The sequence below is a fragment of the Crotalus tigris genome, unplaced genomic scaffold (genome assembly GCF_016545835.1).
Source record: "Crotalus tigris isolate CLP2741 ecotype Arizona unplaced genomic scaffold, ASM1654583v1 scf7180000019553.37968852642:3898890, whole genome shotgun sequence".
NCBI classification, from domain to species: domain Eukaryota; kingdom Metazoa; phylum Chordata; class Lepidosauria; order Squamata; family Viperidae; genus Crotalus; species Crotalus tigris.
This window is the reverse complement of record NW_024097591.1, coordinates 376651-389280: the sequence shown is the minus strand read 5'-3', so window position 1 is coordinate 389280 and position 12630 is coordinate 376651. Positions and strand designations below refer to the sequence as shown.

The 12630-nt window shown below is 54.1% G+C and overlaps 1 protein-coding gene across 1 annotated transcript; it reads left to right on the top strand.

Moving 5' to 3' along the window:
* Nucleotides 1–527: 527 nt before the first annotated feature.
* Nucleotides 528–11844, top strand: RCOR2 (REST corepressor 2). The gene is made up of 12 exons (XM_039363282.1): nucleotides 528–686; nucleotides 3696–3752; nucleotides 4485–4565; nucleotides 5767–5819; nucleotides 6026–6187; nucleotides 7720–7844; nucleotides 8306–8375; nucleotides 8582–8797; nucleotides 9871–9948; nucleotides 10875–10932; nucleotides 11199–11419; nucleotides 11500–11844. Exons 1-12 carry the CDS (start codon nucleotides 572–574, stop codon nucleotides 11842–11844), a joined length of 1581 nt encoding a protein of 526 aa, XP_039219216.1. The 5' UTR covers nucleotides 528–571.
* Nucleotides 11845–12630: the final 786 nt, after the last annotated feature.

Genomic DNA, 12630 nt, shown 5'->3' with positions numbered 1-12630 from the left:
GGGGGGAACCAAGCTGATTTAGGGCTGGGGGGGGGTCGCTTAAGGAGACTTCCAGGGGAGCAAAGGAAAGCCCCTTCCCCAGTTTTTTGAAGTTCTTTTTTTTTCCAGCCCCCCCTTCTGTCTGGCCAGGGCTTTTAGGGGCAGGATCCGGGGGGCTCCTTCTGGCGACACCCCCTCTTCCCCGGGGGGTCCCCCTCCTCTTTTGATCTCCCCTCCCCCAGGGGCTCAGCGCCCTCCCCCCCCCCGGGAGACTTCCCCCCCCTCTCACTCCGCCTGCGCCCCGTCCGGGGAAGTTTACCGTAACTTTGCAAGGCGGCGGCGGCGCGGGGGGAGGACCCCAGGCGAGAAGGAAGCGGCGCTCGGGGTCCAGGAGAAGCCGAAGCGCGTCGCAACCTGGCCCGGCTCGGCCGGGGCTTCTGGGTCCGGGAGTCCTCCACCTTGGCCTCTTCCTTCTTCCTCCTCCTCTTCCTCCTGATGGTTCAACGGCTTTGAATTGGGGGGTCGGGGCCAGGGGGGCGGTGGGAGTGGCGGGCGCCCAGCTCCGTCTCCCCCAGAGGCAGCCGGAGCGACGATGCCTTCCGTCATGGAAAAATCGGGGATCCTCTCCAGGAGCCGGGCCAAGTCGGCCACCTACGGCCCCCACCCCAATTCCGAGGATGAGAGCAGCGAGGAGGAACACTCGCACGGTGAGACGAGTGGGGGGGTGGGGGGGGCTTGGGGGTCGTCGGAGGGAGGGAAGGCAGCCAGGATCGGGCCCGGGGCCCAGCCGCCCCCTCCCCAACGGGAAGGCAGCCAGGATCGGGCCCGGGGCCCAGGCGCCCCCTCCCCAACAGTCTCCCCCGGGCGGGGGAGCGGAGCGACATAAGACCCTCGCCGCCCTGCTCTGCGCTCTTCTTCCCCCGCGAGGTGATGTGGGGGGACACGAGTGGGGGGGGGACACACCGGGGGCTGATCTGGGACCCCCCCCACCCGTCGCTGGAAGCGTGCAGATGGCCCACAACTTGCTAGCACAACAATAACAATAAGGCGGGTGGGCGAAGGGGATGGGCAGCGCGGGACTTGGGGGAGGAAGATGGGCCCGGAGTTTATGGGGGGGGTGGGCGGGTGGGAGAAGGGGAGGCCAGAGGTCTGGGTCGAGGTGGTAGCCTTGGAGAAGCCCCCCCCCACTCTCCACCTCGCTCCCGGGGTTGGGGCTGCCAGGGTGAGACAATGCACTGCCCCCCCCCACCGGGGGTGCCCTTTGGGGGCGATCTCCTGGCCCCCATCCTCTCCGCCAGTTGGGCGAGGAGGAGGAGGAAGATGATGAAGGATGCTTAGGGTCTGCTGGCTGCTCCATCCTCTCCTCACCCCCCCCCAGCTTAAAATTGGGAAGTTCGCTTTGGAAGCACTCCATTTCGTACCCCCCTCCCGTCTCAGCTCGTGCTCCCCTTTAGGCATGGCGCGGGGGTCTTCCTGCACCGCCCCCCCCTCCGCCGGCTTTGTTTAGCCTCTCTAGGGGATGAGATGTGGAAGGAGCCTCCCCATGGCTGAGGAGGGGGGGAGGGTCTTTTCCTCCCGCAGCCAAGCTTCTTGGTTGGGGGGGGCTGCTTACAAGACTACCGCTGGGAGAAGGGGGGGCAGGAAGCCCACTGGCCAGAGAAAGACCCCCAACAGGCTCCCTGTGACTTATTCCTTTGCAGTGTGAATTCCTGGGACGTGTGTTTTGTTGGCTGGATGGAGCATCCATGGCTGGTCAAGCCAGCAGACCATGATTCTCTGGACAAGCTTTGCTAATTACAACCCCCCCCCCCATTATTACTTCCGTGGTGGTGGTGGTGGAGGGGCGGGGAAGCGCAGCTCAAGCTGTTTCAAAGCCATCTGTCTCTGCCAAGTCATCCCCACGCCACTAAAATTGCCCACCAGCACTGGGCCCAAAGCTACCTTGATTTCCCCCCCCCACACACACCCATGAAATACAGGAGGTGTTTGAGAGGAGGGGCACAAGTCCCATGATGCCCCCTACAAGGGAGCTCTACCTGTTTGGAAACCTGAAAGGGCCCACTCCGTCCCCCCCATCCTGGAGAAAGAGGCTGGTGGTGGGTGTTACCCCAAGTCCTGAATAGCAGGACTCCCCAGAACGTTCTCAGCTGCCCCCCCCCCCAAGTGTTCCTGAGACCTTGTGCCAGGAAGCTTGGCTGTTCCTTGGCATGTGATTGGCTAAATGTTTCCAGATCTAGCTGCTGCTTAGCAGCTGTTTAAGAATATCAAAAGAGCGAGGGGGGGAAGGAAGGAAGGAAGGAAGGAAGGAAGGAAGGAAGGAAGGAAGGAAGGAAGGAAGGAAGGAAGGAAGGAAGGAGAGGGAGTAATGAAGGGGAGAGGAAGGGAAGGAAGGAAGGAGTAACAAAACAGAGAGGGAGGGAAGGAAGGAGAGAGGAAAGAAGGAGAAGAAGACAGAGTAATGAAGGGGAGCGAAAGGGAAGGAAAGGAAGAGGAAAGAAGAAAGGAGTAACAAAGAGGAGGTGAAGGAAGGAAGGAAGGAGAAGGAGACAGTAATGAAGGGGAAGGGAAGGAAGGAAGGGGAGAGGGAGAGTAATGGAGGGAAGGAAGGTAGGAAGGAAAGATGAAGAGAAGGAAGGAGGGAATAACAAAAGGGAGCGAAAGGGAAGGAAGGAAGGAAGTAGTAACAAAGGGGAGGTAAAGGGAAGAAAGGAAGGAAGCAGGGAGAGGGATAGTAATGGAGGGGAAGGAAGGAAAAAAAGAGAAAGAGAAGGAAGGAAGCAGGGAATAACAAAAGGGAGGGAAAGGGAAGGAAGGAAAAGAGAGGAAGGAAGGAGAAGGAGTAATGAAGGGGAGCGAAAAGGAAGGAAAGGATGAGGAAAAAGGAAGGGAAGGAAGGAGCAACAAAGGGGAAGGAAGGAAGGAAGGAAAAACAAAGAAAGCAAAGGGACAGCAGCTGATGGGGGAAGACAGGCTTGTACAAAGCCACTCAAAACTTTAATTGCAGGAGGTGCCTTGGCTTGTTGTTTTCTGGTGTGTGTGTGTGTCTGTGTGTCCCCCAAGGGGCCTTGATTCTCCAGTACCCAAAGGTCTGTGCTTCAGGGATGATGTGTCTGGAATGCTAACACAGCCAGCAAGGACCAGGAAGGAGGGGGGGGCTTCTCCATCCTCAGGGGCTTCTCCCCAACTCTCTGGCTTCACTCTGGAGAGGATCAGAGCGGTGGCTAGCTCGAGGGGGGGGGGCTGGGGGGAGGAGGGAGAAATCTCCCTTGGGCCCAAAAGTTGCCTCTGCTCAGCCCTGGGGGGGGGGGGCAGCCGTGCCCTCCTGCCACCTCCCAATTATCTCGGCAGGCCAAACATACCTTCCACTTTCCATTGGTGGGGGGGAGGGGGGTCGTTCAGGTGAAATGGGGGGGGTGCAGTGGTGTCTCTCTGTGTGTGTGTGTGAGCGTGCGCTGCCATTGTTTTACCAGATCGGCAAATCCAATTTCAGCCAAAGCTTTTTTTTTTTCCCCCCCTTAGGGTGCCTGAAGATGCTGGCAGAGGGTGAATCCCAAAGGGGGTTGGGAAGCGTGCTGGGCCGCTGAAGCGGGGTCCTTGGCTCCAGCCTGACAACTCAGCACCCTTGAGAAGCCCCCCCCCCAGCTCCTTCTCTCCCCCCCCCCCCTGTTAACTTGAGAAGCTGGCCTGAGTTTTTAGCCTCTCTTGTTCCTTTGCAGATAGTATGATCCGGGTGGGAGCAGATTACCAGGCAGTCATTCCAGAGTGCAAACCAGGTAAAAAAAGGGGGGGAGGGGGAAAAGGGGGAGGGAATGGAGGAACACCCCCCCTCTCCTTTTGCCAGTCTGCAGGCAAATGGGAAAGCGGTTTTCTCCCTCTTTATTTAAACCCAATTTGTATAGGGGTGATTGCGGGACGTCCCTAACTAAAAATATATAAAATCCTTCTGGAAGAAGCCAGCCAGCCAGAAAGGGGGATTGGGGTGGGGTGGGGGGCTTGACCTCTCTAGCCTGCCCCTTGGCCCCTTCCTGGCCATTTCTCCCACCTTCTTTCCTCTCCACTCCCCCCCTCCCCAATTTGAAAGCTCAAAAAAAAAAAAAAAAAAAAAAAAACGCCTGGCCTCCCCACCCATGCCATCCTGCCTGCCCATTTCAGCCTTTGCTCTTAGTTAGGGGGGCTGTGGTGGAGGTCAAGACCTTTCTTGCTGTGCTGGCTGAGTGTGTGTTTGTATGTGTGTGTTTGTGTGTGTTGGGAGGAGTGCCCATTGTCTAATTTAAAAAAAAAAGAAGTAGGCATGTCAGTTGGGCCACGCTAATGGTGCAAGGAAGGGTGGGCAAGCAAAGGCAACTGGGGTGGGGATAAGGGGGCTGTGCCTTCCTTGCCTCCCTCCCTTGCTTTCTTCATCCCCCCCCCTCCATTCAACTCTCCCCCTCCTTTGGGGGAGGGGGACGTGGCCTGCTGGCCCCCGTGTGTGTCCTCATGGCCCCTCTGCTCTTTTTTTTACCCAGAGAGCCCGGCTCGATACAGCAATAAAGAGTTGAAAGGCATGCTGGTCTGGTCACCCAACCACTGCGTTTCCAACGCCAAATGTGAGTGGAACCCCCCCCCTCCATGGTGAAGACAGCACCAGATCGATGGCCTTTGCCTTCCAGGACCCCCTCCCCAGCCCCCCCTGCTCTCCCTACCCCGCCCCCCCAGCTGATTCCTCCAAGCTATTTTGATCTTTGCATGCACTGAGTGGTGTTTTTTTCACCCCCTCTCTTTTCCCTCCTACTTTGAGCCCACCCCACCTCAAGAAGCAACCTTGCGCTAGATTTTCTACTGGGGGGGGGAAGCATATATTCCACAGCTGGTAGCAGAGCCTTTGATTGACAGCTCTTCCCTCCCCTCCCTCTAGAAGCCATTACTATGCGGTTGATGTGTTCCCAGGTTTTTAATCTGGCTGGTATAAGAAGCTGGGGGTGGGGGCGGAAGCAGGAGGGGGAGTCCAGCCTTTGCTGAAACCGGGGGGGGGGTCCTCAGTGTTGGGGTGCGGCGCTCCCACGGGGCGCTTTCAAGGGGTACCCGCTAAAAGCACGATGGCTTTTATGATGGGCTGCAACTGCATCCTTGTGAGATTTGCGGGTGGAAATGAAGGGTGTGTGTGTGTGTGTGTATGCGCGTGTGTCAAAAACAGGTAGTCCTTGACTTACAGCCGCTCGTTTAGTGACGGTTGGAAGTTACAACAGCCCTGGAAAAATGACCGTTTTCGCAGCATCCTCATCCAAATTTAGACACTGGGCAACTGACTCGTGTTTATGATGGTTGCAATGTCCCTCTGTGTGTGTGTGTGTGTGTGTGTGTGTGTGTGTGTGAGAGAGAGAGAGAGAGAGAGAGAGAGAGAGAGAGACATGATTCCCTTTTGCAACCTTCTGACAATAGGGGGTTGGACTAGATGACCTGCAAGGTCCCTTCCAATTCTTGTTATTCTAATTCTAATACACATACTTCTACATGGCTTCAAACCCCGCTTTACTGCTCTCTCTAAGCCAGGGCTCTTCCACAAGTCATAAAAGGGCCAAGTTTGAAGAGCCCTGCTCTGATCAGTTTGCACATTGCCAGAAAATCTGGATTGCTTTACAAGGGCATGGAAAAAAAAAAATGACTTCCCCCCCCCCAGTGCCGTTGTAACTTCGAACGGTCGCTAAACGAACGGTGGTAAAGCGAGGACTACCTGTGTAACCCTATTCATTCTGGCGATGGCCCCGCCCCCTTTCCCAGAGTCTGACATTTCTCTCTGTCTCCCCCTAGTGGACAAATACATCGCCATGGCCAAGGAGAAGCACGGCTACAACATTGAACAGGTAAAGGGACAAAATAGCATTAAAAGCCCAGCCAAACCTCCCATCTCAATCTGGTCACTCGTCTTTTTTCGGGGTCAGCTTCCCAACAGGCACTAGAAACTTATGTTTAAAGGGACTCTCACCTTTCCAGGTTTGGAAGAAACAGGCTTCTCCATCCACAGTCTCCATCTCTTTTTCTTCTCCTCTCCCCCCCCCCAAAAAAACAGGCTTTGGGGATGCTCTTGTGGCATAAACACGATGTGGAGAAGTCGCTGGCCGATTTAGCCAATTTCACGCCGTTCCCCGATGAATGGACGGTGGAAGACAAAGTCCTGTTCGAACAAGCCTTCAGCTTCCATGGGAAAAGCTTTGCTCGGATCCAGCAGATGGTACATAAAGGCTTCCTTCTCCGTGGCCCCCGTGGTTAGGGTGCTGCTGTGGGAGGGGGGGGGCACTGGATTTAAACCAGGTTACTCTGCTCTTTTTTTAATCCGCCCGCACTAGAGCCAATGAAGTTGATTGACATCTTCTTAAAGTCTTAAAAAAGAAAAAGAAAAAAAAAATTAGTGGCCAAAATGAATGAATGAATGAATGAATGAATGAATGAATGAGATGTTTAAATTATAACTTCCCAGCAAAAAGCAGGTTAGCAGCAGCTGGCTGTGTAGACAGTCAGCAATTGCATTTGCTGGCTGAAAACCAACCAGCCAGCCCGTTCTTTTGCTGGTAAGCAAGCAAGAAAATATGTTTTTGTCCTATTGAGAAGCAATGTCACTATGCAAGCCTGGGTCAATTGTGGTGTCGCAATCCTGGGTCATACCTTGTTGTATGCAAGAGAGAGAGAGAGGGGGGGGGAGGGAGGGAGGGAGGGAGAGAGAGAAAGAGAAAGAAAGAAAGAAAGAAAGAAAGAAAGAAAGAAAGAAAGAAAGAAAGAAAGAGACACAGAGACACAGACAGAGGGGAATGAATGAATGGATGAATGAATGAATGAATTACGGAGGGAGGGAAATGAAAGAAGGAAGAGAGGGAAGGAGGGAGGAAAAGAAGGGAAGGAGAAAAAGGAAAAGAAAAAGAAAGAAAAAAGAAAGAATAAGAAGGGAGGGAGGGAAAAGGAAGAAGGAAGGAGAAAAAAGAAAGGAAAGAGGAAGAAAAGGAAGGAAGGAATTATGGAGGGAGGGAAATGGAAGAAGGAAGGAAGGGAGGGAGGGAGGAAAAAGGAAGAAAGGAGAAAAAAGGAAAACAAACAGAAAAAAAAGAATAAGAAGGGAAAGAGGAAAAAGGAAAAAGGAAGGAGAAAAAAGGGAAAGGAAGAAAAAGAAAAGAGAAAACGAAAAGAAAAGAAAGAAAAAGAAAAGGGCAGGGCTTCTGGTATACCTTATTGGCCTCCATTTCTAAGCAAGAGAAGTATTAGGTTTTCCAATTTCTAGCAAAAAAACCCCCCATCTCCATGCTTTTGAATCAAGCTGGATTTGCACATGGAAGGGAATATTCGTAGCTGTGGGGTCCTTGGTGCTCTCTGAACCTAAGATTGTTTTTTTCTTGGTCGACGTTTCATGACCCAACGGTAACATCGAGAGAGCTAAAAGAGAGTTGACTCTCATGATCTTTTAGCACCAAAAAATATTACCTGGTTGAGTAAGGAAATGCCTGCAGGAAAACCACCCAGTCCGAAGAGCACCAAGGACCCTACAAGTCATATCCAGCTCCCCTTGAGTGAGTTTGACCTCTGTGTAAAGTGTGCTGGGTCTTTCGCAGGCCCAGTTTTAATTGTGTCGTGTTCTGCAACCAGGCCGGCACAAGGTATTGATCCGGTCAGCCTTATACGGAGGGTTGATCATTATAGGAAAGCGTAGTAGAGGCTGGATTTCTTGACCCACCGACATTTCTCTCTCTTCCTCTCCCTCCCTCCAACTCAATGTAGCTTCCTGACAAGTTAATCCCCAGCTTGGTGAAATATTACTACTCATGGAAAAAGACGAGAAGTCGGACAAGTGTGATGGACCGGCAAGCCCGCAAGTTGCTCAGCAAGAAGGAGAAGGATGACAGGTGATCCAGCAAAGGGAGGCAAAGGAAGGTGTTGGTTTTGGGGTGATGGAGAGGACTTTGCAGCAGGTTCTCCTACCACCCAAAAGGCCTTCTGAACATGTTTGAGGCCAAATGCAGCTTTGTGTTTGTGTGTATGTGTGTGATGTAGAAATAGAGGCAAACCACACAGATGGTTTTTGCTTGAAGTTGTTTCTGACATCTAGGGAAGAAACTAGGATAAACCACCGAGTAGATCAGGGGTCTTCAAACTTGGCAACTTTGATGACTGGTGGACTTCAGCTCCCAGAATTCCTCGTGCCTGGCTGAGGAATTCTGGGAGTTGAAGTCCACCAGTCATCAGAGGGCCAAGTCTGAAGACCTCTGGAGTATGATGGAAACATCTAAAATCATTTGTAGGATAGGCAGGTGTGGGGTGGCTGGAGAAGACCGCACTCAAAGTTGCCGTTATTTTATACCCACAGCAGCGATGAACTGGAAGAGGCCCGCCAGGCCAGCGAAGGCGAATTTGACGCCATGGATCCCAAGAAGGAGGTAAGGGATATCAGAGTCGGAAGGGACCTTGGAGGTCATCCAGCCCAACCCCCTGCTCAAGCCAGCAAGAAGACCTATTTCATTTCAGACAAAATGGTTGTCCAATCTCTTCTTGATAAACCTCCAGAAATACGGTACCTTGAAGCAGGAATGCCTTGGGGGTTTTTCCCCCCCAGATTTCATCCCTCTCCCCTCTTTCCCCCCAGCCTAGTTATCCGAAGGCCCCCAACAGCAAACCTGGGCCAATGAAAAAGGAGGTCCAGCTGCCTCAATATCGGCACCACCCTCTCCGCGCTCGCCGGCGCCCTCCGAAGGGCATGTATCTGAGCCAGGAAGGCATCACGGGCCTCTCCGCCAGTCCTGACATGGCCGTGCTCACGTTGCGCCATCTGGACTCCCAGCTAGTTTCGCTAAAACGCCAGGTAAAAAAAGTCCAAAATCTTTCATTTTCTTTTATTATTATTTTTTTTGCATTTGGTCCTGATTTTAAAGGTATTTTCGGCAGCTGAGGAGGGCTAAAGTCACAGCGGCAGAGCATCAAAGCTGCGTTTTAATCACTGACATGCTTCCGTTTGTTTAAGAAGTGGGGATTGGAATGGAATGAGAGCCGGAAGGGACCTTGGAGGTCATCTAGTCCAACCCCCTGCTCAGGCAGGAGACCCTATGCTGTTCCAGACAAATGGATGCCCAATCTCTGTTTGAAAACTTCCAGTGATGGAGCACCCACGATTTCTGGTGGCAAGTTGTTGTACTGGTTAATTGTTCTCGCGGTCAGGAAATTCCTCCTTAATTCATTCCAAAAGTGAAATTGGGAGAGTGAGCAAAAATTGCCCAGTCCAACTGGATGAAGTGGTGGCCCCGTCCAGGTTTCTGGCATCTCACCTTCCCTTAGGTTGCCTCTTGATCGTAGTCAACCACACCTAGAGGTACTGATGGCAATCACTAAAAACGTGCAAATTACCGAAAAACTGGCATTTAAGTTGCTCCTCCATTATCTACAGTTGGTTGATGGGAGATTCTGTTATTCTGTTAAGATTCTGTTATTCTGATTCCAGCGTCTTGGTCTACACTTCTGGGATGAGGTTTCACTCCAGTTTCTCTCCTCGATTAGTTTCCATCCCTTGCTTCTTGCCCTGCCTTCAGGACAGTGGGGAAAGTTGCAAGTCTCACTTAATGGCAATAGGGATTTGCTTAAGGACTGTGGCCAAAAAAGGCCGCCAAATCGGATCGTGGAGGGCTTAATGACCAATTTTCCAAGGTTTGTTGCTGTACGTTGAGGACTTCTCTTTAATTTTCAGGTCGGTAGTTTGGTTACCAGTTCCTCTTTTGTCTCCTCCTCCTCCTCCTCCTCCTCCTCCTCCTCCTCCTCCTCCTCCTCCTCCTCCTCCTCCATCTTTTTAAGCTTGTGGGGTGCTGCTGCTGCTGACTCTTTTTGCCTTCCCCCCCCCCAAACTTGGAAACCCCATACTGAGACTCCCCATCCCTTCCATGCTAGGTGCAGAGCATCAAACAGATCAACAGCAGCATGAAGCAGGCGCTGGGCGAAGGGATACACAAACTGCGCCCCCCTGAGGTGAGTGCTCACCTGTGGGCCCATGCTTGGACCCCAGGAAGGACGGCCTCGACTCATTCAGGGCAAGGATGAGAGGTCCACCTTTGTGCCCCCCAAAAAAGGAGTAGGGGGACAGGCGAAAGGTTAGGTTTAATTTATTTAAGAGAGCCATTTTGGTCTGGCCTGGTTAAGGCCCCAGGCTAGAAACTAGGAGATGGTGAGTTCTAGTCCCACCTTAGGCATGAAAGCTGATTGGGTGACTTTGGGCCAATCACCAGAAGACAGTGAGTTCTAGTCCTGCCTTGGGCCTGAAAGTTGTCTGGGTGATTTTGGGCCAATCACCAGGAGACAGTGAGTTCTAGTCCTGCCTTCGGCCTGAAACCTGTCTGGGGGACTTTGGCCCAATCACTAGGAGACTGTGAGTTCTAGTCCTGCCTTAAGCCTGAAAGCTGGCTGAGTAACTTTGGCCCAATCACTAGGAGACTGTGAGTTCTAGTCCCGCCTTAAGCTTGGAAACTGTCTGGGTGACTTTGGCCAATCACCAAGAGACAATGGGCTGACTTTGGGCCAATCAATCTCTCTCTCTCCTCTCTCCTCCCTCCCTCTCTCTCTCTCCTCTCGGTCAACCCAGCCCACTTTGCAAGGTTGTTGTGGAGAAACGTAGGAGGAGGGAGTATTAGACCTGTTCACCATCTTCAGTTATTTATAAAAATAAGAAAGAAAAAAAAAAGACATTCAGAGCTGACAGAAATTCTGTTCGTTCGCTACCATTTGTGTAACAGAATTCGTGGCAACTGTTGGAGAGAGGAGCTGGGAGATCCACTGAAGGATTTCGGGGAGGGGGGGGCAGTCCTAGTTTTGGGGTTCCAAAGTGCTCGGGGCGAGGGGAGCAGAGCGGGTCAGAAAGAGGCGCCCTTAAGATTCAACTCCAACCTGTAATTTTGTAGACTAACATCAAGTTTAATTCCCGCTGGACCACGGACGAGCAGCTGCTGGCGGTGCAGGGTGAGTTTTCCGACTGGCCTCGGGAGAAGAGCAGGGGGGAGGAACAGGTGGGGGACCCCCTCCCCAGTAGGAGAAATAAGCACTGCTTATTTGCTCCCTGGGGGCACCAGGGCGCCTTTGTCCCGGGTTTGGATGGCGGACGCTGCCCCTTTCAACACCAGAGGCGGAAAGCCACGCTTTGCTGGCCGGGGCGGGGGCCCCCGTGGTGCCAGGCAGGGCGCCCCGTTCCCGACCGTGGCTTTTCTCCTCCCGCGCTCCCGAGGCAGCCATCCGGAAATACGGCAAGGACTTCCAAGCCATTGCCGAGGTGATCAGTAACAAGACGGTGGCGCAAGTGAAGACCTTCTTCGTCAGCTACCGCCGGCGCTTCAACCTGGAGGAGGTGCTGCAGGAGTGGGAGGCCGAACAGGAGGGCCTGGCTCCGGCCCCCCCGCAAGGCAGCTCGCCCCCCCGGGAGCAGAAGAGCGGCAGCGAGGAAGAGGACGAGGTGAAGGGGAAGGCTTTGGGGCACCGGGCACGATGGGGGTGCACGGCGGGGTGCTGATTTGGTCCCTTTGTTCCTTGCAGGTCCAGATCACCGCTGTATCGCGATCGGCGCAGCCGCCCCCTGCCCAGCCGCCGCAGCCTCCCCCCACGCTTCCCGCCTCCCCCCGGCCTCCCCCCGTCGCGCTCTCCCAGCCTCCCCCCTTGCTGAGGCCCACCCTGCCCACAGCACCCATGCTGCACCGCCAGCCGCCCCCCCTGCAACAAGGGCGCTTCCTCCAGCCCAGACTTTCCGTCAACCAGCTGCCGCCCCCACTCATCCGACCGGTGGGGTCCCGGCAGGCCCTGCCGCGGGGGTCCCAGCACCCCCCATCGCTGCTCAGTGGGACGGGAGACCCACCCCCTCTGCCCTCCTTGGGGTCCCTTTGAAGGGGGACCCCCTCTGCCCTGGCTGGTGGGGTCCAGCTCAGAACGGTACGAGCCGCTGGGAAGGAAAGAGGTGGGGTGGGCAGGAAGAAGAGGGGGGGTGCCTTTCCACTCCTGCCCTCCCCTCCATCTCTAGCTTTGGAAAGCTGACAGCCCTTGATTGGGGGGGGGGAATGCTGGAATTGGGGCGGGGGGGGGGCTTTGTGAGTTGACGAGAAAATAGTAGATGTAGCTTGGAATAGGACTGGACGAGTACGTTTCCACTGCTTGGGTGAAAAGAAGGGGGGGCGAGGATGAATTGAGGGGGGGAGGGAGAAAGGCGGCGAGGGGGGGGGGTGTCTGTCCAAGTTTGGGGAGGGAGAAGAGGCTGACTTGCTCCAGAACCCAGAAGTCCCTATTCCGAAGAACCGAGGACTTGGAATGTCTACAATCTACAAAGATGAGGAAGAAGAGGATCGGAGCCAGATCTGCTCTGTACTTACTCATCCTTCTCCTCCTCCAAACAGTGCCCGGGCATCCGAGGCCAGCTGTGGGTCACCTTAAGGGGAAGAACAGGACCACTTACACCCCCCCCCCCAATTTTCTGAGGACCTGCCCCCCCCATTTCCCTTTGGTCTTTTTAGAGTTCATGCAGCATTTTCAATAAAGATATTTTGGTACAAGCTTCGGGGTGGTGCTTGAATGGAAGAGGGACCGAGGGACCAGCCCCCCCCTCCACCTTGGCCAATCCACAGCTTGGGATATTTTCCAAGGAAGAGCCCCCCCCGCTCCCCATCATTTTGGAAAAAC

Coding starts and splice junctions, on each gene's coding strand:
- RCOR2 (XM_039363282.1), top strand. CDS start 572: ATGCCTTCCGTCATGGAAAAATCGGGGATCCTCTCCAGGAGCCGGGCC. Junction 5,820..6,025: donor ACGGCTACAACATTGAACAG/GTAAAGGGACAA, acceptor CCAAAAAAACAG/GCTTTGGGGATGCTCTTGTG. Junction 9,949..10,874: donor ACAAACTGCGCCCCCCTGAG/GTGAGTGCTCAC, acceptor GTAATTTTGTAG/ACTAACATCAAGTTTAATTC.